Source organism: Eleutherodactylus coqui, chromosome 1, assembly GCF_035609145.1.
Source record: "Eleutherodactylus coqui strain aEleCoq1 chromosome 1, aEleCoq1.hap1, whole genome shotgun sequence".
NCBI lineage: Eukaryota > Metazoa > Chordata > Amphibia > Anura > Eleutherodactylidae > Eleutherodactylus > Eleutherodactylus coqui.
Genome location: NC_089837.1, coordinates 110,824,248 through 110,850,885, shown reverse-complemented (window position 1 = coordinate 110,850,885; position 26,638 = coordinate 110,824,248). Strand labels below are relative to the sequence as shown.

Genomic DNA, 26,638 nt, shown 5'->3' with positions numbered 1-26,638 from the left:
ACAATTCTTTTTTGCCCCCCCCCCCCTTTTTTTCAAAGGAGGGTAGAGGTACCTGACCAATTCCTAAATGGATAGTCGGAATTGGCCTTGGCCGTAGGGATCATCTCCCGAGGTTGCTAGATATGTATGATGCCAACCTCCAGAGAGAGTCTCCCGGTTAGTATAGGACGGCCTCGCCTCTATAGATAAGGGTCGTAGTGTAAATACTTGACCCAAGCGTATTCGAATTTCCCTTTTTAGTATGCTGATTCTCGTATTTAATTGCTCGACGCGTTTCACCACTTCAATTCTCGTGGATCATCAGGAACATTATAAATCGGGATTGAGTAGAGACAGTATAGATGATATCATGAGGTCACCAATAGACCAATTGATAAAGAAACGAATATCTTAATTTTTGGAGGGCCTGTTCATGCAGCAGGTTTCTCAAAGGATCGGGTCTAGCCTGGGTAGAAAGTTCGATACTCAAATTTCTCTTATTGACAAAAGCAATAATTTGAGATTTGCCAGAGATAGCGTATCCTAATGACCCAAATCAGCCTTGAATGCGAATGTCTGGCGTGGGGTGTTCAGGACTGATACGGGAATGTTCAAGCTGCTACTACTCACAGAAACATACCATAGGGATGCAGTATTATGCTGTGAGTAAAGTAGTATTGGAGCAATCCGTCTCTGTCCAGAGATTGGATAGCCGGTTCGTCCTATGCAATATGCATACTGGGACGCTAAGCCGGTATCGCAAGGGTTTTTGTGCCTGTGCTTATTCAGGACACATATCCCCAGGTGAGGAAAAGGAGAGAAGCACTAGCCCCCTGCTTCTCTATAGAGAACACCCCGTTCACCAATCTGCTGCTTCTTTAGCTATCACATAAACAGACTAGTGATTTACTAGCCTGTTACGTGTAGGAGCTTATCTAACAGAACCCGCCCGAGTTTCTTTTCCCAGAGTGTCAGAATTGACAGAAGAAAAGGATGGATACAAGATGAAAATAACAAAAGTTGGTGTCCATAGCCCAGATGGTAGGCTAGGGAATGAGCTCTGGATGCAAGGTGCTTGCCTTATATAGTGCAGTGCCCTCCTTCAAGAGGGTGTGATCAATTTGTCCACCTATCAAGATAGACTACGCCCCCTTGTGTACACATCATGTGGATGGGAAGGGCTCATTTGTTATTATTAGACTCCATGTAAACCTAGCACTGGATCGGGAGTCCTCAATGGTTACTGGAGTATGGGTCCTCTGATGTTGTGGAAACGATCGTCCCTCAGGGCTCCTCTCCACTGGCGACGGCGATAATCGCTGCGAGAAAATCGCAATGCCAAGATCGCACCGCATCGCCGCAAAACCGCAAGTTTGCGATTGCGCTGCGATGCGACGCGACATCCGCCCTGCCATTACGCTGTGTGTGCGAGAGAAAAAAACGCAAAACGCTGAAACAATCCCCCTGCTGCGATTTTTAATCCTCGCATCGCAGCCTGCCCCCAAACATCGCCAATGGAAGGCTGTCACAGAACCACACGTGCAGGACCTTCCCCCGAGAACCCGCACTCTCACATCGCACTGAAAACGCACAACTATCTCGCCAGTGGAAAGGAGCCCCCAGTGTGACGATCGGCGCGGGCTATGCCTCTACTGATGTGGTCTATAGGAAAGATCAGAGGGGGCCCATTATTTTGTCCCCGCCTCCTCGGTATTTGCTGGCCAATCCGAGTCCGGCTTAACGTCAGGGGGTGTGTACTCCCGTGACGTGTGTCGTGGTGCCATGACAACCTGAGCGACGCTGGATCCAACCTCCCTCCGTAACATCAGGCATGTGTATTGCGCAGTGTAGCGGACACAGGGCCGGACTGGGTCTGTTATTATCAGTCGCGGCGCTCGTATAGGTCCGTGCACTCAGGTGGGCCGTGGATCGCGTCCTACATACCGCCCCCCGACACACAGCGCCGCAGAGACGTGGGGGGACGTCATGACGCGCGGCGTCTCGTGGGACGCATCTGCGTCTCATAGCAGCGAGACCTCACGTCCTGGTGACGTGACGTCACGATGTAACGCGTAGTGACGTCACCATGCGTGCCGCATCATCGGGACAAGCGGCTCAGTGTGGGGCCGTTTCTCAGGACTCTAATTGGCGTGCTGTCATAGCGTTATCGATGGGGGGGTGTGGCGACCTACGGGCGCTCACGGTGAGATGCAAAGAATGCATCTGATCCGTGATGGATACCCGGAAAAGACCAAGAATAGTCGGATGGGTCCGTGAGGGATAATAGGATCAGTATGTTCAGGGCGAGTGATGGACTTCACAATATTCACTATATTATCCAGAGTTTGAAGTGTGTAAATAAAGATGTTTGTCAACAAGGTTTTTTCTTTTTATTGCAGATGCTCCATGGGAAAAGACCCCGTGTTGGGTGTTGTTTGTATTTAATAGGTCCTCTTTGATAATACAGTAATAGATATTACAGGATTCATTTAGTTAGTTTTATATTTGTGACCCAGAAATTTAAGGTAAGTATAATACGATCTTGATCCAAAACATAAAGATAGCGGCGGATAATATGGTAAAACCGTAAGATTTGGTAAGGGTGAATGATGGACCATCACTTGTGGTCTTATTTATAGTGTCGCATGACGACCATGGATGGAGGTTGATTCAGAATTATAGTTCTTAGGCCCAAAAACAGAAAAGGTACTAGAAGGTTATCTGTTAGATGAAGCAATTAAATGACAGAATTTCATTTAGGCCAACTGGTTGTGTGGTTCCGCACCGGAAAATCCAATTGGCCTCTTTACGAAGTAGCAGGCTGTCAGGGTTGCCGCCTCTACTATCCGATCTAATTGCTTCAATCCCTTGGAAAGCCAAGCATTCAGCATTTCCATTATGGTGTTCCCACACATGGGTTGCTACGGAGGTGATCTCTTTCCTCCCTATATTGCCAATATGACCCAGTATTCTCCGTCGCAGTTGTTGACGCGTTTTTCCGATATACTGTTTTTTACAGCTGCATGTGATCAAATATACTACATTGGTTGACAGGCAATTGATGAAATCACGTATTTCATACTGTTTGCCTGTAGCATTCGCGGTAAAGGAGTTGCCTTTCAGAATATATTTGCATGCCAGACATTTGGAACATTTAAAGGTCCCATTTGGGATTGAGCGTGTGAGCCAGTTCTTACAAGAGGTGGTTGGTTTCAGATGACTTTTCACCACGTGGTCGCGAATATTCCGGCCACGTCTATAGGTGATTTTAGGGAGATCGGAGATATGCTGTTTGATATCATCATCTTTCTGAAGAATTTCCCAATAGGACTTAAGGATGTTGAAGATTTCCTGGTGTCCAGTGTCGTAGGTGCCAATAATTCTAATTACGTTTTTGTTATCTGGTCGCTGTTTTGGGATAAGGAGAGAACTCCTGTTGCAAATGCGGGCATGTTGTTCAGCTGTGTTTAGAATTTCAATAGGGTATTTACGTTGTCGAAACCTATTGTGGAGTTTGTCACATTCCTTGTTGAAGCAGTTGTCGTTGGAACAGTTGCGTCTTGCCCTTAGGAACTGGCCTTTAGGGATGCCTCGTCGTAGGGGGAAAGGGTGGTAACTGTCCCAGGCTAAGAGGCTATTGGTAGAGGTTTCTTTACGATATAAATCGCTCGTGAGTTTGCCGTCTGCTTCGATTTTGATAATGATATCCAGAAATGTCATCGTATTCTCGTCTATTGCAGCTGTAAATCGTAAGTTTAGATTGTTATCATTGAGCCACATTACAAACTCTTCAAAAAGCCGTTTAGTGCCGGTCCACAGTATTAAGATGTCATCAATATATCTAATCCATGTGAGGATATGTGTGGACCATGGCATGTCGCTGGAAAAGACGATTTTCTCTTCCCACCAGCCCAGGAGCAAATTTGCGTAGGTGGGGGCACAAGAGGTCCCCATCGCGGTGCCCCTGAGCTGGTGGAAAAATTTCCGGTTGAAGAGGAAGTAGTTGTGTGTTAAGATGAAGCTCAATAGTTCCAATATGAACTCACTATGCTGTTGTAAATGTCGGCCTCTTTGAGTTAGGAAATGTGAGGTGGCTTTTAGTCCTATGTTATGCGGGATTGAGCTGTACAGGGCTTCAACGTCGAGGCTCGCTATCATTGTCTCCGGACCCACCACTATTCCCTCAATTTGACGCAGGACATCCATAGTGTCCTGCGCAAATGACGGAAGCGATGACACAAATGGTCTCAGGACCTTGTCTAGATACTTGCTGGCATTCTGTGTTAGGTTATCAATGCCAGAAACAATAGGGCGTCCTTTTAGGGGGTTCGTCCCCTTGTGTATCTTTGGCAAGGTGTAGAAGGTGGCCAGTCTAGGTGTGTCTACAGTCATGAATTTCAGCTCGCGTTCATTGATGAGTCTCGATTCTTTGGCGGTCATGAGAATTTGGTCTAATACTTGTTTGAATTTGTCTGTGGGGTCCTCCTCCAAAACAGCATATGTGGTTACATCATCAAGAATGTCGGTGCACATTTTGATGTAGCTGTCTCTGTCTAATATAACCACATTGCCGCCTTTATCAGACGGTTTAATAATGATGTCCTCGTTCTTTTCTAGAGCCTTCAGGGCCTTCTTTTCGTTTATGCTCATGTTATAATTTTTGATATTGGAGGTTTGAATCTTTTTTATATCCCTTAGGACCAAATTCTCAAAGATATCCAATTCTGGACAACTCATTGCAGGGGGATGGGATCTATTTGTTGGCCTGCAATCAGTGTATGGAATTGGTCCAGATGAGTCTTCCTCCAAACTTTGGAGGTCCCTAATTGCGGGAATATCAGAGACTGGTACACCTAGTTCGTTGGCCAATTTGCGATCCTGGATCGCATGATATTTCCTGGATCGCAAATTGGCCAACGAACTAGGTGTACCAGTCTCTGATATTCCCGCAATTAGGGACCTCCAAAGTTTGGAGGAAGACTCAGGAAGAGAAAATCGTCTTTTCCAGCGACATGCCATGGTCCACACATATCCTCACATGGATTAGATATATTGATGACATCTTAATACTGTGGACCGGCACTAAACGGCTTTTTGAAGAGTTTGTAATGTGGCTCAATGATAACAATCTAAACTTACGATTTACAGCTGCAATAGACGAGAATACGATGACATTTCTGGATATCATTATCAAAATCGAAGCAGACGGCAAACTCACGAGCGATTTATATCGTAAAGAAACCTCTACCAATAGCCTCTTAGCCTGGGACAGTTACCACCCTTTCCCCCTACGACGAGGCATCCCTAAAGGCCAGTTCCTAAGGGCAAGACGCAACTGTTCCAACGACAACTGCTTCAACAAGGAATGTGACAAACTCCACAATAGGTTTCGACAACGTAAATACCCTATTGAAATTCTAAACACAGCTGAACAACATGCCCGCATTTGCAACAGGAGTTCTCTCCTTATCCCAAAACAGCGACCAGATAACAAAAACGTAATTAGAATTATTGGCACCTACGACACTGGACACCAGGAAATCTTCAACATCCTTAAGTCCTATTGGGAAATTCTTCAGAAAGATGATGATATCAAACAGCATATCTCCGATCTCCCTAAAATCACCTATAGACGTGGCCGGAATATTCGCGACCACGTGGTGAAAAGTCATCTGAAACCAACCACCTCTTGTAAGAACTGGCTCACACGCTCAATCCCAAATGGGACCTTTAAATGTTCCAAATGTCTGGCATGCAAATATATTCTGAAAGGCAACTCCTTTACCGCGAATGCTACAGGCAAACAGTATGAAATACGTGATTTCATCAATTGCCTGTCAACCAATGTAGTATATTTGATCACATGCAGCTGTAAAAAACAGTATATCGGAAAAACGCGTCAACAACTGCGACGGAGAATACTGGGTCATATTGGCAATATAGGGAGGAAAGAGATCACCTCCGTAGCAACCCATGTGTGGGAACACCATAATGGAAATGCTGAATGCTTGGCTTTCCAAGGGATTGAAGCAATTAGATCGGATGGTAGAGGCGGCAACCCTGACAGCCTGCTACTTCGTAAAGAGGCCAATTGGATTTTCCGGTGCGGAACCACACAACCAGTTGGCCTAAATGAAATTCTGTCATTTAATTGCTTCATCTAACAGATAACCTTCTAGTACCTTTTCTGTTTTTGGGCCTAAGAACTATAATTCTGAATCAACCTCCATCCATGGTCGTCATGCGACACTATAAATAAGACCACAAGTGATGGTCCATCATTCACCCTTACCAAATCTTACGGTTTTACCATATTATCCGCCGCTATCTTTATGTTTTGGATCAAGATCGTATTATACTTACCTTAAATTTCTGGGTCACAAATATAAAACTAACTAAATGAATCCTGTAATATCTATTACTGTATTATCAAAGAGGACCTATTAAATACAAACAACACCCAACACGGGGTCTTTTCCCATGGAGCATCTGCAATAAAAAGAAAAAACCTTGTTGACAAACATCTTTATTTACACACTTCAAACTCTGGATAATATAGTGAATATTGTGAAGTCCATCACTCGCCCTGAACATACTGATCCTATTATCCCTCACGGACCCATCCGACTATTCTTGGTCTTTTCCGGGTATCCATCACGGATCAGATGCATTCTTTGCATCTCACCGTGAGCGCCCGTAGGTCGCCACACCCCCCCATCGATAACGCTATGACAGCACGCCAATTAGAGTCCTGAGAAACGGCCCCACACTGAGCCGCTTGTCCCGATGATGCGGCACGCATGGTGACGTCACTACGCGTTACATCGTGACGTCACGTCACCAGGACGTGAGGTATCGCTGCTATGAGACGCAGATGCGTCCCACGAGACGCCGCGCGTCATGACGTCCCCCCACGTCTCTGCGGCGCTGTGCGTCGGGGGGCGGTATGTAGGACGCGATCCACGGCCCACCTGAGTGCACGGACCTATACGAGCGCCGCGACTGATAATAACAGACCCAGTCCGGCCCTGTGTCCGCTACACTGCGCAATACACATGCCTGATGTTACGGAGGGAGGTTGGATCCAGCGTCGCTCAGGTTGTCATGGCACCACGACACACGTCACGGGAGTACACACCCCCTGACGTTAAGCCGGACTCGGATTGGCCAGCAAATACCGAGGAGGCGGGGACAAAATAATGGGCCCCCTCTGATCTTTCCTATAGACCACATCAGTAGAGGCATAGCCCGCGCCGATCGTCACACTGGGGGCTCCTTTCCACTGGCGAGATAGTTGTGCGTTTTCAGTGCGATGTGAGAGTGCGGGTTCTCGGGGGAAGGTCCTGCACGTGTGGTTCTGTGACAGCCTTCCATTGGCGATGTTTGGGGGCAGGCTGCGATGCGAGGATTAAAAATCGCAGCAGGGGGATTGTTTCAGCGTTTTGCGTTTTTTTCTCTCGCACACACAGCGTAATGGCAGGGCGGATGTCGCGTCGCATCGCAGCGCAATCGCAAACTTGCGGTTTTGCGGCGATGCGGTGCGATCTTGGCATTGCGATTTTCTCGCAGCGATTATCGCCGTCGCCAGTGGAGAGGAGCCCTGAGGGACGATCGTTTCCACAACATCAGAGGACCCACACTCCAGTAACCATTGAGGACTCCCGATCCAGTGCTAGGTTTACATGGAGTCTAATAATAACAAATGAGCCCTTCCCATCCACATGATGTGTACACAAGGGGGCGTAGTCTATCTTGATAGGTGGACAAATTGATCACACCCTCTTGAAGGAGGGCACTGCACTATATAAGGCAAGCACCTTGCATCCAGAGCTCATTCCCTAGCCTACCATCTGGGCTATGGACACCAACTTTTGTTATTTTCATCTTGTATCCATCCTTTTCTTCTGTCAATTCTGACACTCTGGGAAAAGAAACTCGGGCGGGTTCTGTTAGATAAGCTCCTACACGTAACAGGCTAGTAAATCACTAGTCTGTTTATGTGATAGCTAAAGAAGCAGCAGATTGGTGAACGGGGTGTTCTCTATAGAGAAGCAGGGGGCTAGTGCTTCTCTCCTTTTCCTCACCTGGGGATATGTGTCCTGAATAAGCACAGGCACAAAAACCCTTGCGATACCGGCTTAGCGTCCCAGTATGCATATTGCATAGGACGAACCGGCTATCCAATCTCTGGACAGAGACGGATTGCTCCAATACTACTTTACTCACAGCATAATACTGCATCCCTATGGTATGTTTCTGTGAGTAGTAGCAGCTTGAACATTCCCGTATCAGTCCTGAACACCCCACGCCAGACATTCGCATTCAAGGCTGATTTGGGTCATTAGGATACGCTATCTCTGGCAAATCTCAAATTATTGCTTTTGTCAATAAGAGAAATTTGAGTATCGAACTTTCTACCCAGGCTAGACCCGATCCTTTGAGAAACCTGCTGCATGAACAGGCCCTCCAAAAATTAAGATATTCGTTTCTTTATCAATTGGTCTATTGGTGACCTCATGATATCATCTATACTGTCTCTACTCAATCCCGATTTATAATGTTCCTGATGATCCACGAGAATTGAAGTGGTGAAACGCGTCGAGCAATTAAATACGAGAATCAGCATACTAAAAAGGGAAATTCGAATACGCTTGGGTCAAGTATTTACACTACGACCCTTATCTATAGAGGCGAGGCCGTCCTATACTAACCGGGAGACTCTCTCTGGAGGTTGGCATCATACATATCTAGCAACCTCGGGAGATGATCCCTACGGCCAAGGCCAATTCCGACTATCCATTTAGGAATTGGTCAGGTACCTCTACCCTCCTTTGAAAAAAAGGGGGGGGGGGGGGCAAAAAAGAATTGTGAAGAAACGAACGTTCAAATCACTAAAAATTGCATCCATCTACGGTGTGTGGGCTTTATAAATAAAAAAGACCAAAACAACTGGGGATTATCTTACAAACCCCAAGTACCAATATACCCCTGCCTCATACATTACCGGCTTTAAGCAGGACAAAAAAACTTCGTGGTCGCCGGTGACCAGATCACACAAACACCCACACACACAGCACAATTGGATGCCCATCTTTAGTGACGGTGTGGTTGGATGGTATTTACCACGCCCCTTACTTACTTTTTTTGTTTTTGTTGTTTTATGTGTTGTGCCCCTATATGTGCATTTTTAAAAAGTTCAAAATAAAAATTATATTTTTTAATTCAAGTCACCACTGTGAAAGTTCTGAAATGTAGATTTTTGCTAAATATTTATTGTCACTTCAGAAGTGTTTCACTGTGTTTGATTACCTTAAAAAGTCTATATGTTACGTGTGCTGCTGGGATCTGTAGTACTGGTTCCTAGCAGCACAGCTCCACAGGAAGTGAGGGTTAATTAAGCTGGCTGGGTGTGGTATTCGCCAGCAGCCAATCCCCATTAGCCTTCAGTACATATAAACCCAGCTCTTCTCAGTCTGAAGCTGGTCTTGTACTGTTTGGATGTATCTGTTTTGTTCCCACTCAGATCTGTGTTTGCATGTAAGTCTGTTGTGTCTCTATGCTTCCCAAAGATGTTTTGGACGCCTGAAGTCCTAGTCTGCAGCACATGCAATGCCCCTTTTCCTTTCCCCTCATAGGTGCGGCCTCCAAACGTCTTATGTCTCGCTCTGTGTGTCAGTTGGTGGATCCCTGACACAGTTCCCGGCTGACTGTCTATCCCCCCCTGTATGAGGACACAGACTTGCTGTGAGTTTCATCTGTGTTCATGTGAGCTCTGGGTGGAGTCTGTATGGTTTGCACTATATGTTAAAGTCCGTGCCGGTAGAGTTCGTGCCCTGATTGCCCGGTTGCAACTTGTTGTGTGAAGTATGCTCTGTTCTGTCCTGTTGCAGCTTGCTGTGTGAACTGTGTCTGGTGTTTCTGGACTCCTGGTTAGTGTAGGGACTAGCGGTAGAGCCAGGAGCCGTGAAGTCGCCCGCTAGCTTCCATGTTTTGTACAAAATGTCAACTAATACCTGGTATTTATATATAGCTTATCATCTGCTATTAGTGGTTGCATTTTATCTGCTGTATGCTGGTGTTTTCTGGCTCTGTGTGTCCTGTTGTTCTGTCCCTGTAATGTGACATATGTATGTATCCTGTCCTGGTGCGTGGTTTCTAGGAGCAGCCAGGGCCCAGATCCGAAGACCGCTGGGCCGCCCTTTATTGGGGTGATGTCCCCGCTTAGATAGGGCCAAGTCATTCCTCCCTGTAGCACAGGGCCAGTTGTCCAAAACCTTTGGTAACGATCATGTCGGCCCCGTGCTTAGTTTGCCCACATGATCATAACACTATAATAAAGTATGTTCCTACTGAAATGAAAGCAGTCTACATGTAATTACTGTAGTATCATGAAGGTTGTAAAAGGAATCTACAGTAGTCTGTCTGTACACTTATATGCTGCTCAGCCTCTATTGGGTCATGTACAAGAGTCTTCATTATGCTGGGAAATACTGAAGAGTATTTCATCTTGATGCAACTTGAATGATGCCGTCTATAATGGACTCATACCATATTCTGAAGGAGATTTCACATTCCAAGCCCTAGTCAATTTGCAGAAAACTACAGAAACACGAGTGCGAAATTCAATGGTATAAAAGAAAGATGGATGTAGAAAAATATACATACAGCTGATCTACTATAAGATACATTCTATTATAATGAACAGTGAATGTCCTCATGAAAATATCATCTGGCGAAACATTTGTCCTGTTCTTTATTGAATAGTAAAACCAGCCTGGCTCCAGTTCTTGCATCTTCATAAAATCTTTGTTATACTCAATGGGAAAGTAGCTAACACATACAAGAAGACATAATGAAAAAATAAAGTTATATCAAGAAAAGATGGCAGCACATGGTACAAAGATAAGAAGTAAAAAAGATCAATAGGCACAATGAGAAATGCTGGCAAAGCCTAATGCAAGGAAACTAGAAAGGTGAACTGAACTGCAAAAAACAACCCACAGCTCGTACTGTTGAAAGGCTAGTTTCACACCGGTGATCACGATTTTGCTGCGAGAAAATCGGGGCAAAATTGTGTCTTTTGTGCAATTTTTGGGCGTCGCAATTCTTTTAATTTTAGAATAATCTTGCATCGCATTGCTGCTGCCAGTGATAAAATCACACGATAAAAACGTGCAATTTCTTTTATCGCAAAAGTCAGTAGGGCTTTTTAATGTTAAAATCGCATTGTAACGCAAGCTTGTTGCAATAAAAGAAGAATTCATAGGGAAACAAAAATCGCAAGAAGATAGAGCATGTCACGATTTTTCATTCTGTCAACATTGCATCAGTGAAAACATCGCAGATGGGTAGGAAATAGAGATGAGCGAACATACTCGGTTCGGATGTTTTTGGACTTGAGCATCGCTTTTTCCGAGTAACTGACTACTCGGACGAAAAGATTCGGTGGGCGCCAAGGGGTGACGTGGTGGAGCGGGGGGTAGCAGTGGGGAACAGGGGGCAGCTCTCTCTCCCCCCCACTCCTCTCTGCAACCCCCCGCGCACCCCCGGCGCACCCCGAATCTTTTCGTCCGAGTAGTCAGTTACTTGGAAAAAGCGATGCTCAAGTCCAAAAACATCCGAACCGAGTACGTTCGCTCATCTCTAGTAGGAAACCATTGTGAATCATTGCTTTCATAATCTGTTTTGGTACTGACCCTCGCATCAGGCGAAAAATCGCATGAAAAATGTGTGATACCAATCGATAGGATAAAATGCATCCAAAAACAGCCAACATGTTCTCTTAGAATATGATGAGTGATGTTGATATTAGAATATATATTGCCTGCCCATAAACATATCGTCTTCTTTATATATTTTTGAAAACTAATAGCTGTTCTCATAAAAGTCGAGTTAAGTACTAATGATTGCATGCAGACTATATTTTATACTATGTTACTATATTTTATTTTACTTACGTTGTAGAAAACATGTTGCTATCTGCAAACTGTCAGCAGTCAGTTCGGCGGCTGAATATTTTTAGAGCTTTATTGTTTTGCTATTCTAAATATTTCTCAATAAACTTTTTTAGTTAGAAGGAACTTTGAGCAATAAACAGATGACAGCATTATGTCTAAGCTGAACGCAAAACACGTCATCGAGATTGGATATAATTTGTTGTCCTAGAAGGACAAATATACACACAATATATTAACACGGAGCGGAAAAAATATTTTTAACAGAACCAGAGTCAGGAATTTGAAATCTGACCCCAACATACTAATGTGCTGAGACCCTACTTAAAGGTGGAGCACTCGCCCCGATGAGGACAACCCTGCATCAGGAATTGGTGACGACCCTGAGTCTCCCTGGTTGGAAAACAGAGATAATGTTTGCTACAATAAAAAATATATATGGTATACATGTTAAAGAAGCAGGCTACAAACCAGATGGAATACTAATGCAGAAAAAGCAATTAGTCAGAAGATAGATATTAAACACTCCAAATGCACTTAGCACAAAAAGGACTTATCTAACAGTAGAACCAGGACAGGAGCCGCCAACTAGACCAGAACACCTTCATACTAGAAGTATAACTGATGTCCTCAATAAGGAGCAGCCGGAATAAATGTGAACAGACATGCCCTAATTGGCTGGCTGGGACACATGCCTCCCAGCTGACCAATCCATCCACACACCAGCCTAGAAGTGCTCATGTTTGGCGTCCTACACTGGAATGACACTGAGCATGTGTCGGCGCAGTGGCAGATGCTAAGTCATCACTGCAGTCCCGCGACAACTAGAGCATGCGCTGCAGGGATCTTAAGTTATGAACTGCAATATGTGCAGGAATTAGGCAGCAAGTGCTCAATTTCCGTGCAGCACCACCACAGGAGACGAGGAGGCATTACACAGTTTACACTGAAATCAGTGCACTGTCCATGTAATGGGAGGATTTATTTGGCCCTTCTGAGTATGAGACACTCCTTCTAGCTGCTCTCTGCTCTGTCTAATAGAGTCTTGGATGGGGTATTCCTGCATATTAACTTAGAAATCCTAAATAGGGTGTCTTTCAATCAGATAGTCCCTTTAAAGGGGTTTTGTCGTTAAAAAAAAATATCTAAACTTACCTATTCCTTCCCTGTCTGTCTCCTTATCACATCTTCTCCTGGTTGAGCTTCTCCAGTGCCCCAGGTCAGCTCACTGCAGGCTGGGCCCAGCTTGTTATGAGGGCTGCTTATCACAAATTACTTCCGGCTGGGTCAGTGAAGGTCACATCCCTGTGCTGTAGCTTCACTGCCTAGGAAGGTATTGTAATCTATTTCAGAGACAGCTCGCATGAGCAATTTCTGAAGAAGATAGGCAGTCCCCCTGCTAGCCTGTGAGCTGTGATGTAACATACATTGGAAGACTGCCAACCAAATGTATGTAACCTCACAGGAAGGAGAAAAATCAGGCAGCTGGAGGTGAAGTGACCCCCTGGACTGCAGGAGACAGGGGAAGATAAGGGAGGTGAAGATCTGATAAGTAGACTGATGGTGGAGGAATAGATAAGTATAGCATTTTTCTTTTTTAGTGACAGAACCCCTTTAAGTAAAGCCTTTACATTGTGAGTGAGAAGCAAAAGGATATAAGACCTTATGACTAATAAAAGTGATTTCGGCTTAATCTATTTTCCTCCTCTGTGATATTAGCTGCCCAATCAATTCGTCTGTTTAGTTATTATTAATTGGAATTGCATTTTACCCATTTACTGAGCATCTATTATTAATGGGCATAAGAACTGCAGAGGCATTCTATTCTTTAACTGCCCATCTCAGAGCTGATTATATGCCTAATTATATTTACTCATGTATTATAACACTGTCCTATTTCTTATTTTCAGTACATCTGTGTATTGCAGTAAAACAGAGGTTGATATTTTTTCAAGGTTTAACATTGCAATCCTTTTTCTAGTACTTGCACGAGATACTGTATATACAGGCTGTTCCCCTGTTTGGTATTTTTCTAACTAGTGGACCAGATGTGCAGGCAAAATTAATTTGTACAAATAATCTAAAGAAATTGTATAGAGATTGAATGGTAAATGCAATAGCAATGTAATCCATACATACCATGCTAATCTATTCTGTGACAATGTGGACAAAAGGTTTGGCGATTACTAGAAAATATTTAGAAGTTGAAAGAAGAAGTGAGCTCCTGGCATTGCATTAATGGTGGAGGAAAGTTGCTAGTAAAGGCTGTAGATTTTGTATTGAAGTGGTGCTTAAACTTTTTAGTGCAATGACAACGTAGCCTGCTGAGCCATTACTTTGCAAATGATTACTAAGAAAACAGATCACTATAAAAAAACAAAAGGAACATTTGGATGTTAAAAATGTTTCATAGTATATTGGATCGGTACAAAGTCCAGCCATGTTTTGCTGTCTAAGTTCTCACCCAGAAACCAAGTGGTAGTGGTACTATGAGTGATATGGTGCTGCTACAGTACCAAGTTTCATTAGTGCTACAGCTGTGGTGACATTGTTGCATGCATGGATTCCAAAGGTGGTCTTAGTGTAGTGGTTTGACAGGGGGAACGATTGGGCCAAGGCAGGAAGGGCCTACTAGCAGAGTGTGCATAAATGCTGCCATGCTACGGCCGAAACATGGCAGCATTTAAATGTAATCATAACAAGTAATGTTACCCTCACCCTAAGGTCTACTGATCACAGTTGGCGCCCTCACCCCTTGTGTTCTGCTAGCGAAACTGTCAGCTCCATGTTGGCCGCTGTCGCTCTGAAAGCTTCGCTCCTCTGGTGGGACTCTCAGCTCTATGGACGCTGCTCCCTCCTAACAGCTGCCGCCCTGAACGCTGTCAGCGCTTGTGCTCCGCCACCGGGAAAGCTAGCTGAGGTGAGGGAGGAAGGCTGGCGTTGTGTGCTCCCGCACTGTGTGGCCACCGCATAACACTCTCTGTCCCCCCGGCCCTAGAGCGTAGCGGGTGGTATGTTGAAGTGAAATCGGGTAGGGGTGGGGTTGCTTCTTGTGGTGCGCTAGCGGCTCCCCAGCAAAAGCCGCCTAATGCCGCTTTTGGCTGATTGCTAGAACAGTGAGCCAGGTCTGCAGCGAGTGCCTCGATGCTGAGCTTGCAGCTCTGGCAGTGCGTTAGCAGCAGGGCCCGCTTTAGGTATTTTCCCTCTACTTTGGTGCAGCTGCATGTATTTTCCGGCCAGTTTTAGAGCCCTTCCAGGACCTATTTGCAAGGCATCACCCCCCCTGTCAATCTTGGCTCCACCAGGACTTTCTGGTGGCGTCAAGATACACTAATACCTCCAAAGGTTCCCTTACTATTTTGTATTGTATTCAAGGAAAATTTTCTGATCTCTGTAGGCCTCCTAAAATATTTTATAAATGGCAGCACCCGTTGATGCCTTATGATCTGTTTAGATTTGCATTCAGATTTGCTTTTTTCCTATTCCATCATGGGATCAAGAAAATTAAATTCCAGATCTGTTCAATGATGGAAACAAACTGCACCCAATAGACCCATTACCTATAGTGGGGTCCATCCATGTTCCATCATGCCCAGTGGCATTTTCTTTCACAAAATAGCTCAATGTGCTGTTATGGATCTGCACTGGATGCTCTGAACCAAGCCTCTGACACAGATGTGAATGTGGTCTAATAATGTAGCAGTATAGTGCAAACTTTAATGACAACAGATGCAAATGATTACAATTTTTTGGTACAATTGTTGGTTTTTGTACAGAATTGTCATAGCAAGAGTTGATACCCAGTTGGGCATAGTAAAGGTTCATGAATGTGGCATGTAAAGTTTTTCTCACAGGTTGTTTTGGAATCTGTGAGAAAAGAAAACTGGATTCCAACTTCTCTTTTACCCCTCACATCCAATCCCTGCACCTCAAAAAGATTGCTAAAATTTGTCCATTTCTCACCACGGACTCGCTAAAGACACTCATTGTCATCCTCATTCATTCCTGACTCCATTACTGCAACTCACTACTCATTGGCCTTCCCCACACCAGACTTTTGCCCTTTCAATCCATACTAAATGCGAAAGCTAAACTATTTTAGCTATCCAGACACTTCTCAGATGCCCCTGCACTATGCCAGTCGCTGCACTGGCTACCCATCCACTATAGAACTCAATTCAAACTGTACACCCCACCCACAAAGCTCTCAATGGCGCCGCACCACTGTACATCGCCTCCCTTCTGTCCATACATCACACTGCGCACACTCCAATCAGCCAACACATTGAGATTAACCGCCCCTCTAATTCAATCATCACATGCTCGCCTCCAGGACCTCTCTAGAGCAGCACCGGTCCTCTGTAACGCACTACCCCAAAACATCCGGACAAGTCCTGATGCACGGAAGTTCAGACACGCCTTAAAAAATGCATCTCTTCACGGAAGCATGCCAAATCTCCTGATCCAATCCCCCACCCCCATTACATGCCCCTGCCCTCCCTATTGCTCCCCACACTTTTCACATTGCCTATCATATACATTTTCTGCCCCTGTACCACCTTATCCCCCCCCCCCCCGCGTTCTGCTTCCCTAATAATTAAATACCATATGTAATTTTGGCACTGTTTTGTGTTCTCCCGTGCCTCATCTCCTGCTCCTGTACCTCCTGTATCACCCCCACCCTGTTTGTTTCCAAATAACGGTATACCACACGTAATTGTCATCTTTTTTGTGTTTCCCCCATGCTATGAAAGTGCTGGGGTATAAGTTGGTGCTATACAAATAAAGATTATTATTATTAGCATGCTGCATCACATATTACATTATGGAGGTATCCTCTTCGAGAAACATTGCTTCTCAGGGAAACCAAGATGTTATATGGAGACATATCTATAATACTGCATAGGATAGTAAGGAGCCTGTGTGTTACCCTACAGTCATATCCCATGAATGTGACAATAAATGGAGCTTAAGTTTGTTCACCTGTATCTAGCGGATCTATACATCTATTGAAACACGCTGTAGGATGATAAACAACACCAGAGACTGATAAGAGGAAAAGAAAAAAAAATCCTCAGGGTCCAACACTAATAGAATGGTTGTACAATGGTATTGTACATGAGTATACATCATGCATGGATGTATAATGCTTTCAATAATTTCAGAGTTTACGTTCAACTTTTTGTAATGACAACATTAAGCTAATGCTGATCCCCTTTTTTTGAAATTTCATGTATTTTCCAGATTTGTGACAAAGAATGGCACTACTATGTAATCAACATAGACTTTCCAGTGGTGACTCTGTACATGGACGGAGGAACATATGAACCATACCTGGTAACAAATGATTGGCCAATCCATCCCTCACACATTGCCATGCAGCTGACAGTTGGTGCTTGTTGGCAAGGTAAGAAATTCTATGTAGTGTTGGACAACCATGTGATGTATTTTATTTGGTCATGAAAGGGTTATAGTAGGATTCAAAAAGTTTGCTTTTGTATGTTACACTGAAAGTGAAATCTCTGATACTGGAACCAGTTTGGCAGTGACTCCCCGGAGTACAAAGTCTAAGGGATACTCCTGTTTTTCATTTTTAACTCCCTCACAGAAGTATACGATTTCTGTCTGATCCCCATCTGGCATTCCCTAGGGTGGTCATTTACTGGTGGCAGAGGCATTGCTAAAGATGTCCGGGAAGGACAAGGTGGCAATACAGATGCGTAGCTAATAGGATAGTCAGTAGCGGCAGTAAGAAGGGTCAGTTCCAATATGGCAGTTTGATCCATGCAGAACAAACATGACCAAAAGTAAAACCAGAAGAGGGAAGTGGATGAGAATCAGAAAGTCCATTGAAAAAGGTACCAGGCATAAATAAATAACCATGTGTGTATGTATATATTTTTACTGTATGTCTGTAAATGTTACTGTGCAAAAGTTTTAGGCAGGTGTGGATGAAAAACTGCAAAGTAAGAATACTTTCAAAAATGGAAGTGTTAATAGTTTATCTTTGTCAATTAACAAAATGCAATGTGACTAAACAAAAGAGAAATCTAAATCAAATATTTGGTGGGACCGCTCTTTGCCTCCAAAACAGCATCAATTGTTCTAAATACACTTGCACACAGTTCTTAAAGAAACTCAGTTGGAAGGTTGTTCCAGACATCTTGGAGAACTAACCACAGATCTTCTGTAGATGTAGGCTTGCTCAAATTCTTCTGTCTCTTCATGTAATCTATTCCATTTGCCATGTTACCCATACACAGCCTGGACTAAGAAGCAGAGAGATACCTGTAGAGCACATGTGTCAAACACAAGGCCCGCAGGCCGAATCTGGCCTGCCACCTCATTTTATGTGGCCCGCCAGCCATGCAACAATCTAAGGGCTCTTTCAGATGAGCGCAGTGATTTTCGGTCACAGCCACAGTGCAACCAAATATCGCGTGAACGAGGGGCAGCCGTGGTCCGGCGAGTATATGCCAAGCCTGGGATACCGTTGGGCGGGGGGGGGGGGGGGGGGGGAGAGACAGCTGCCTCCCCCGTTTCCGCCCCTCAACGGCTCTCAGCAAGGGGAAGGGGTGGGATGGGGCGAGAGCTTAGCACACTAGCTCCTGCTCCCTCCCATTGCAAACAGCCTGCAAGGGGTGGAGAGGAGGAGTGAGGGGGTGGAAGTTTAGCAGACATGCTTCTAAACTCCCTTCCACCTCCCTTCTCGGGCAACTCCCAAAGGCTCCCATAGGGTCACTTACTACTGGGGCTACTATGGGGGACACTATTACTACTGGGGCCACTACAGGAGACTATCACTACTGGGGCCACTATGGGGGTCACTCTTATTATTGGAGCCACTATGATTATTGTGGCCACTTACTACTGGGGTCACTATTATTACTGGGGTCACTATGGAAACCACTCTTATAATTGGAGCCACTCTGATTACTGTGGTCACTTACTACTGGGGCCACTAAGGGGGTCATTTATATTACTGTGGCTACTATGGGGGGTCATTCTTATTACTGGGGCCACTATTATGACTGGAGTCACTATGGGCGTCACTGTTACTACTGTGGCCACTATGGGGTCCCTATCACCACTGGGGCCACTATGGGAGTCACTTACTACTGGGGCCACTATAGGGTCCCTATTACTACTGGGGTCACTATTACTATGGCGGCCACTACGGGGGTCACTGTTACTATACTGTCTTACAAGTACAATCGGCCCTTTGAAGGTACCCATAAGGCTGATGTGGCCCTCTGTGAAAATGAGTTTGATGCCCCTGCTGTAGAGAGTAAAAAAGTGTAAATACAAAGTACCCAAACTGAATGGCTAAAAGTATTTAGCTATCCCTCTTAATTATTCAGTTCAGGTTTTTTTAGCCACCCCCATTTCATACACTATGAACAGGGAGTTGGACTTGAGCATTGAGCAGGGGGTTCGACCAGATGACCCTGGAGGTCACTTCCAACTCTACCATCCTATGATACATCTGCATAAATAATGCACACACAACCATACAATCTCCATAGTAGAAAATAATTAGTATTATAATTAGCTTATGAATGACAGCTGAGAGCTGCCCCTGATTGGTCCTTGCACTGAGCCAATCAGAAGCAGCACTCACTCACCCATTCATGAATTCATGAATGGGTGAGTGAGAGCTGCCTCTGATTGGTGAGGGCTGTGACCAATCAGAGGCAGCCCATTCAGCAGGCGGGGATTTTATATCCCCGGCTGCTGAATACTACACAGAGCAGTTCAGGAGAACTGCCGGCCGGCCGCGGCTGAACTCCGGCTGCAGGGACAAGGTGAATATATATATTTTTTTTATTTTTACACATTTTAGGATGATTTTCAGGGAAGGGCTTATATTTTTAAGCCCTTCCCGAAAATTCATCCCGCGCTCGCCGGCAGCCCATTGCTTTCAATGGAGCCGGCTGTATTGCCGGCTCCATTGAATTCAATGGGCGAACATCATTCTTGTCTGCCACAGCTGTTACAGCTGTGGCAGATGAGAATGATCTTTGTAGTATATGTTCTCAATGGGGTCAGCGCTGCTGCCGCCGGCCCAATTTAGCGCATATATAAAACACAAGGAATCGCAGATCGCAGATAGGCACAATTTGCGATTCCTCGTGTCTGCCCGTTTCGCTGAAAATGCTGCTAGCTGCAGATTTTTCGGCGATTTTTTGGCCCCGATCACGCGATTTGCGGATGCGCATCCGTCATGCGATCCGCAAATCGCAGCAAAAAATGGTCGTCTGACCGAGAGCTTAATATGTTAATGAGTTTAAACGTGGCTCTGTAATACAAAAGGTGGCCAGCTCTAGCACAAGTTAGATTTTTCAATTCCTGATCTACTAGATCTGCCGCTGTCAACTTTAAGTGGTATTATTATAAAATAGGATTGTCTATGAGTAGCAGCAACTCAGTCCTGAATTGGTAAACTGCACAATCTCACATAGTGAGGCCACTGAGTATTGAAGTGAATAATGTAAAAAGTCGTCTATCCTGGGTTGGATCATTCAATACAAAATTCCAAACTGCATCAAGTCATATCAAGATTTAAAACTGTGCTTCAGGAGCTTCAATATACAGGTTTCTGTGGTTGTAGAGCTATATGCAAGACTATGATCACCATGTGCAATGAACACCAATGGCTGGAGCGGTATAGAGCGCACAGAACTCTGGGGCAGTGGAAATAGGCTTTCTGGAGTGATGAACCACATGCAACTATGTTGTAGTCTGATGGACAAATTCTGGGTCTGATAGCTACCCAGGGAACACTACAATACCTATTGGAGAGCATTTACCTACTCTAAAATTAGGTAAAGAAGGAATAATAGTATGGGTCTGTTTTCCCGGGCTTGCACCACACAAGGGGAAATATAAAAAAATTAAAAACAATCACAGGAAAACGGCCATTACTTACTGAATAAGAAATGCATATAGATGCATCCTCCTCTCACCATGCAGGTAGCTGACTACCAAATGGGGGAGCGAATTACACCTGTGCAGGACACCGTTGAGACAGCCACTCACACTGCCTCTTGATATAGAGGGGGGTGGCTGCTTGGCGTATACTCCCACACATAGTGGATACAAAGTGCCAGACCATTCTGATATATGTAGTTCACCATGCAGACCAGCAACCTATTAATGACGCCATAATAATTTGGCGAGTTGCCCTGCATTTCCATCAGTGAACCACATTGGTACTGCCACCCTGGGCTCCCCCTGGAGTCTTAAAGCCACGCTGCATATGAATGATAGATAATGAATGCAAGGCATTGGTTAGATTTTGGCCAAGATACATGAGCCCACTAACCACTTCACGGTTCCTTGCGTTGTAGTGGGTCCCTACACTAATATAAATACATCACAGAAGGGAAAATATAAAAAAAATGAAAAACAATCACAGAAAACAGCCATTACTTACTGAGTAAGGAGTGCATATAGATGCATCCTCTCACAATGCAGGTAGCTGACTACCAAATGGAGGTAGCGAATTACACCTGTGCAGGACACCGATGAGACAGCCACTTACACTGCCTCTTGATATAGAGGGGGGTGGCTGCTTGGCGTATACTCCCACACATAGTGGATACAAAGTGCCAGACCATTCTGATATATGGCGTCATTAATAGGTTGCTGGTCTGCAACCTATTAATGGCCGTTTTCTGTGATTGTTTTCCTGGGCTTAGACTAAGGGTTCCCGCACACGGACACTTTTGCATGTGTATTTGTTTTGCAAAATCTGTGGGCAGCATATGCAGCGAATAGAACTCAGTGATTTAAATGGGTTCCTTCACACAGTATTTTTTCCATGCACATTTCAAGCACACAATAAAAAACACGACATACTCTATCTTGGTGCGCAATCGGACACCAAAGGTCCCCGTGATTGAGATTGCACACTGAAATGCACCATTTTGCACGGAGAATAGAAAACATCTGGGACTAAGTCAGCTGGACCACATGGCACTGCCAGGACCTTGCCGTTGTGCGCGGTCCTGGCAGTGTAAGAAAGTACAGTAAAAAGCGCCACTACTGGCGCAATAGCAAGTGATCACCCGCCCTGCATAGTGCATACACATCACGGTATCATGAGCGTATATGTCCTTATGTCTGTGTGCAGCCACTCTTAACCTCTTATTTGCAGTGAAAGGTCATTTTAATTCTACAGCAGTACTATATACAGTCAGCTTAAAGGCACCTCATATGTAAAATCACTACAAAGTTTCTTTAGGACCGAAACATTCCAATCCTTAAGGGGTTAAATAAAGGCAACAATAGAAAATAAATAGTTTGGGGAAGATTATTCATAAAAAATGAATACATGTCAAGTGGCTATATAATGCATGTAAAAAATTCTGTTCCTTATGTGTGGCGTGCTATTTATTATAGCCTGAGTCACACACTACTGAGAGGGCACTTTCATAGCGGGTGAAAGGTATGTATTTGAAAAATGTGACCTTTTGGTGTAATGTTCTTCATAATGGAGAAAAGTTTCACAAAAGTACATACTTTCAATCTGTGCTAGAATTCAAGACTCAAACTTTCCCATTATTACTGTGGATATGGAAAAAAGAATAAAACCGTTAACAAGGACTTCACACATTTTCATTTCAGTAACGAGTCACTATGTATGTCTAGCACTTCAATTTACACATTCTTCAGCTTTTCTACATTAAGTATTTAAAGAGTTAAAACTAGTATAGTATTTAACATCCTTTTTTTTTAATTGACATGTTAACAGAACTCTCCATTTAATATTTATACACTATACCTTATATCGGTCCAGAGGGGACAATGACTTTAAGGGATTGTCTGGGTTTAGCCAATTGTACAAAGCAATAGAACAAGCAGTATGTACCTATTAGATCCAGCGCTATCACTTATGGGTTTATTTATCTGATTGGAGCAGTGACACCACATGGACAACATGTGACTGACGGGGCCAGCGATAGGCTAAAGTAGTCATATGTTGTCTAAATGACATTACCAATACAGCTCATCAAGGAGAACCGGAGTGGTGGTATAGGATATAACAGGTAAGTATTTTGTTTCATGTAGTTGGCCACCATTGCCCAGTTTTGGGCTAAGACCAAACAATCCTTTAGCATACCACAGATAGAAGTCATGCACTGCCCCTTCATGCCTTGAACTAGGTATATCACAGATTAATAGACGTCTTGATTTTAATGAGAGCTGCACCTGCAAATATAAGTATATATCAGTTTGTGTAGCGGCACTCATTGTGATTGCCCGATCGGGTGAACCCTGGCTGATCAACTATTAATGGCCTATCCTTAGGATAGGTCATCAATAGGAGTTCCATGGAGGTTAAACCCCTTGAAGTATCGCTACTTATATTTCTTTGCTTTTGAATAAGTCTTAATATGAGCCAGTTATACACATAGCAGATTCATAATAATCAAAACTTAATAACAAATTAATAAATATCTGGAAAAATCTGATTTTAAACCTTGGAATCATAGGCTGTATTATTGTAAATGTACAGTTATATTAAATGAAAACGACAGAATTTCAACAGTAAATGAATGGTGTTTCTTCCATTTCAATAATGTTTTGATGCATTATAATAGACAGTTGAATCTAATGAAAGAAATTCAAAGCACATTAGTCAGATTACCCAAAGGCTATCTGATATACATATATACACACACTTACATATATATATATATATATATATATATATATATATATATATATATATATATTTTATTTTTCAGAAAATCATGTGATTATGCTATAAATGTCTATAATTGGGTACCCCAATATATATATATATATATATATATAACTTTGGTCCCCCACTGTTAGAATCTTTCAGTTGGTTAAATGTTTATGTCATCTATCTAGTATATGTCATCCATCTGTAGTGAACAATCACTGTCAGCCACAGTCATGATGTAGCTTTCAGTGGCCACGATTGGCCATTGCAGTCACATATGGTGATGTCAATGTAGGTGGCACATCATTGCATGTAAACATTTGCAAAGTTCTAGAAGAGGCCCACTGCGTTGACTGTGGTATAATTTAAAGGCAAGTTTATAATTAATTTTTTTTCTTCTATATGAGAATTTTTAGTAGGTGGCGTTAGCTTTTAGAAAAGCCAATTGAGCACCATTTTATACAAGAATTACTACAGTACACCAAAGTGTATTACTATTACAAATATTTGTCTTTAGTTATTTTGTATTTCAATCCAGAATTACAACCTGCAATATTGTCCAAAGCTGCACTTGAACTACTGCAGGCCCTGAGCTGAAATCTCCCCAAATATTGCTTGCTGATTCAGGGTCCTTATAAAGATTTTTGGTGATTCGCATTAAAACTAGTATTATAGGTATTTTCAATGAAACACTATGCTGCAGAGCATTAGAAGAGATCTGCTAAGCTTTTGGACATGTGTCTGTCAATAAGTTTGCTCTGGAAGATCAGATATTTGACCATTTGCTGTTTGTTGATGTCTGTAAGTGGTTTAATGAAGCGTTTGTGAAAATTAGCATGCACACTTAGGGCTTAGTCAGACGGGCGTTTTTAGGCGCGATTTGCGCATGCGTCCGGCGATTTTTTAAAACCATTGCTTTGCAATGGTATCGGACACATGAGCGCTTTTTATGCGCTCGTCCGATAAATTATAGAACAAAAAATCGCAGATCGCACCTATCTGCGATCTGCGATTCCTGTTCTCTTCTGTATATGCGCTCAATGGGGCCGGCGGCAGCAGCGCCGACCCCATTGAGAATATATAGAAGACAAATCATTCTTCTCTGCCACAGCTGTAACAGCTGTGGCAGAGAAGAACGATGTTTGCCCATTGAATTCAATGGAGCGGCAATACAGCCGCTCCATTGAAAGCAATGGGCTGCCGGCGTGCGCGGGGTGAATTGTCGGGAAGGGGTTAAATATATAACCCCTTCCCTGCAATTCATCCTAAAATGTGTTAAAATAAAAAAAAATTGTATACTCACCTTTCCGCTGCAGCCGGAGTCCAGCCGCGGCCGCTGTCAGTTCTCCTGAACTGCTTCTCAGCACTATTCAGCTGGCGGGGCTTTAAAATCCCCGCCTGCTGAATGATCTGCCTCTGATTGGTCACAGCCCTGACCAATCAGAGGCTGAAAACACTCACACACCCATTCATGAATTCATGAATGGGTGAGTGACTGCTGCCTTAGGGGCAGGTCTGACTCACATCCATTCATGAATTCATGAATGGGTGTGAGTGAGGCATGCCTCTGATTGGCTCAGCGCTGAGCCAATCAGGGGGCAGGTCTGACTCACACCCCCTTCACACCCACTGCAGGACGGCCGCGCGGAGCTCCGGCTGCCGGCAGAAGGTGAGTATACAATTTTTTTTTATTTTAACACATTTTAGGATGAATTGCAGGTAAGGGCTTATATATTTAAGCCCTTACCGACAATTCATCCCGGGCTCGCCCGCAGCGCATTGCTTTCAATGGAGACGGCTGTATTGCCGTCTCCATTGAATGCACTGCGCTGGACAGCTCCGGCCCGTTTCTAATGAAACGCGGCTAGGAGCAGATTTTCGGGCGATTTGCGGGCGACTTGCGCGCACCGGTCACGCGATTTGCGGATGCGCATCCGTCATGCGATCCGCAAATCGCGCGAAAAAACGCCCGTCTGACTGAGCCCTTAATGTTATGCAGAGTAACACAGTGAATGTGATCCATTGTATTACTGTTTTTACTTCGTAAACACACATGGATCAGTCAGAAAACTTATGAAATCTTCATCAGTAGAAAACCGGCTGGCGGTGGTTGACTGGTTGACACAGTCATTGATGAAAAATCTTCCTTAAATGGGCAAGTGTACTCTAATATCTACAAGCAGCTTTACTCTGCTGACTATTTCTTTACAACAAAGACTAATCAAGGATGACGATCATCATACATAAAGGTTATAACACTGTTGAGGAGCACAAGATGTCTCACATTTTAGATATCTGAAAGTTTTTGGCCAGCCCAAAGCTAGTCATACATATACGTTAGCTACTTGGTTGACAAGTTCCCAACTTCTCCATGAAGTTCCATGCCCGGATTAGCCAAGTGTGTCTGTTTATCTTAATGAGGTGATAATACTCTTCTAGACTCTTCTGGCAGTTCTTGTTTTCCTAGGTTTGAACAAGATGATATCTTACTTCACTCCTCAATGGAAGACAATGGTAGACTGTCTAGTGAAGGTCTGCCTGCAGACACTATAAGTAATGCCTTGTATCGCTTATATTCATAGTAAAAGAGAGAACCCTCCAGTGAATCTATTTCTATTTTCCATTGATTCTTCAAAATGTAAATAATTCCTTTTAAATCTCAGTCCCAGTGAATCACATCTCTAGTTAGAAAAGTAAAATATAAGAAAGGTTTCTTCTGCACACATAATAACATGGCACTGCTATCTGTGATCCCAGCAAAAACAGAAGCTGATAACTTTAAAAACAGATGGAAGGGCAAATGCAGAACAAATGGTAGAAACTGATAAACTACCGAAAAGAACAACTGCTCTGCTATTCACATACACAGAATACAGCAAAAGGTGATAATTGAGCTCAAATGATAGAATACAAGATACACTGTATGTACAAAAGTAGAAATGTGCGCTTTGTATCAAAGAAAAGAAACCAACTCAGTAGCTACCTAGATATATCAAAACTACTACAACAA

At 43.8% G+C, this 26,638-nt stretch overlaps 1 protein-coding gene across 1 annotated transcript in view; it reads left to right on the top strand.

Annotated features, from left to right (window-relative positions):
* Nucleotides 1-26,638, top strand: part of CLSTN2 (calsyntenin 2) — a 529,216-nt gene that overhangs the window by 430,483 nt on the left and 72,095 nt on the right. The window contains exon 8 of the mRNA XM_066601026.1: nucleotides 17,178-17,340. Within this exon, the coding sequence (XP_066457123.1) occupies nucleotides 17,178-17,340 (163 nt within the window). The remainder of the gene's footprint in view (nucleotides 1-17,177; nucleotides 17,341-26,638) is intronic.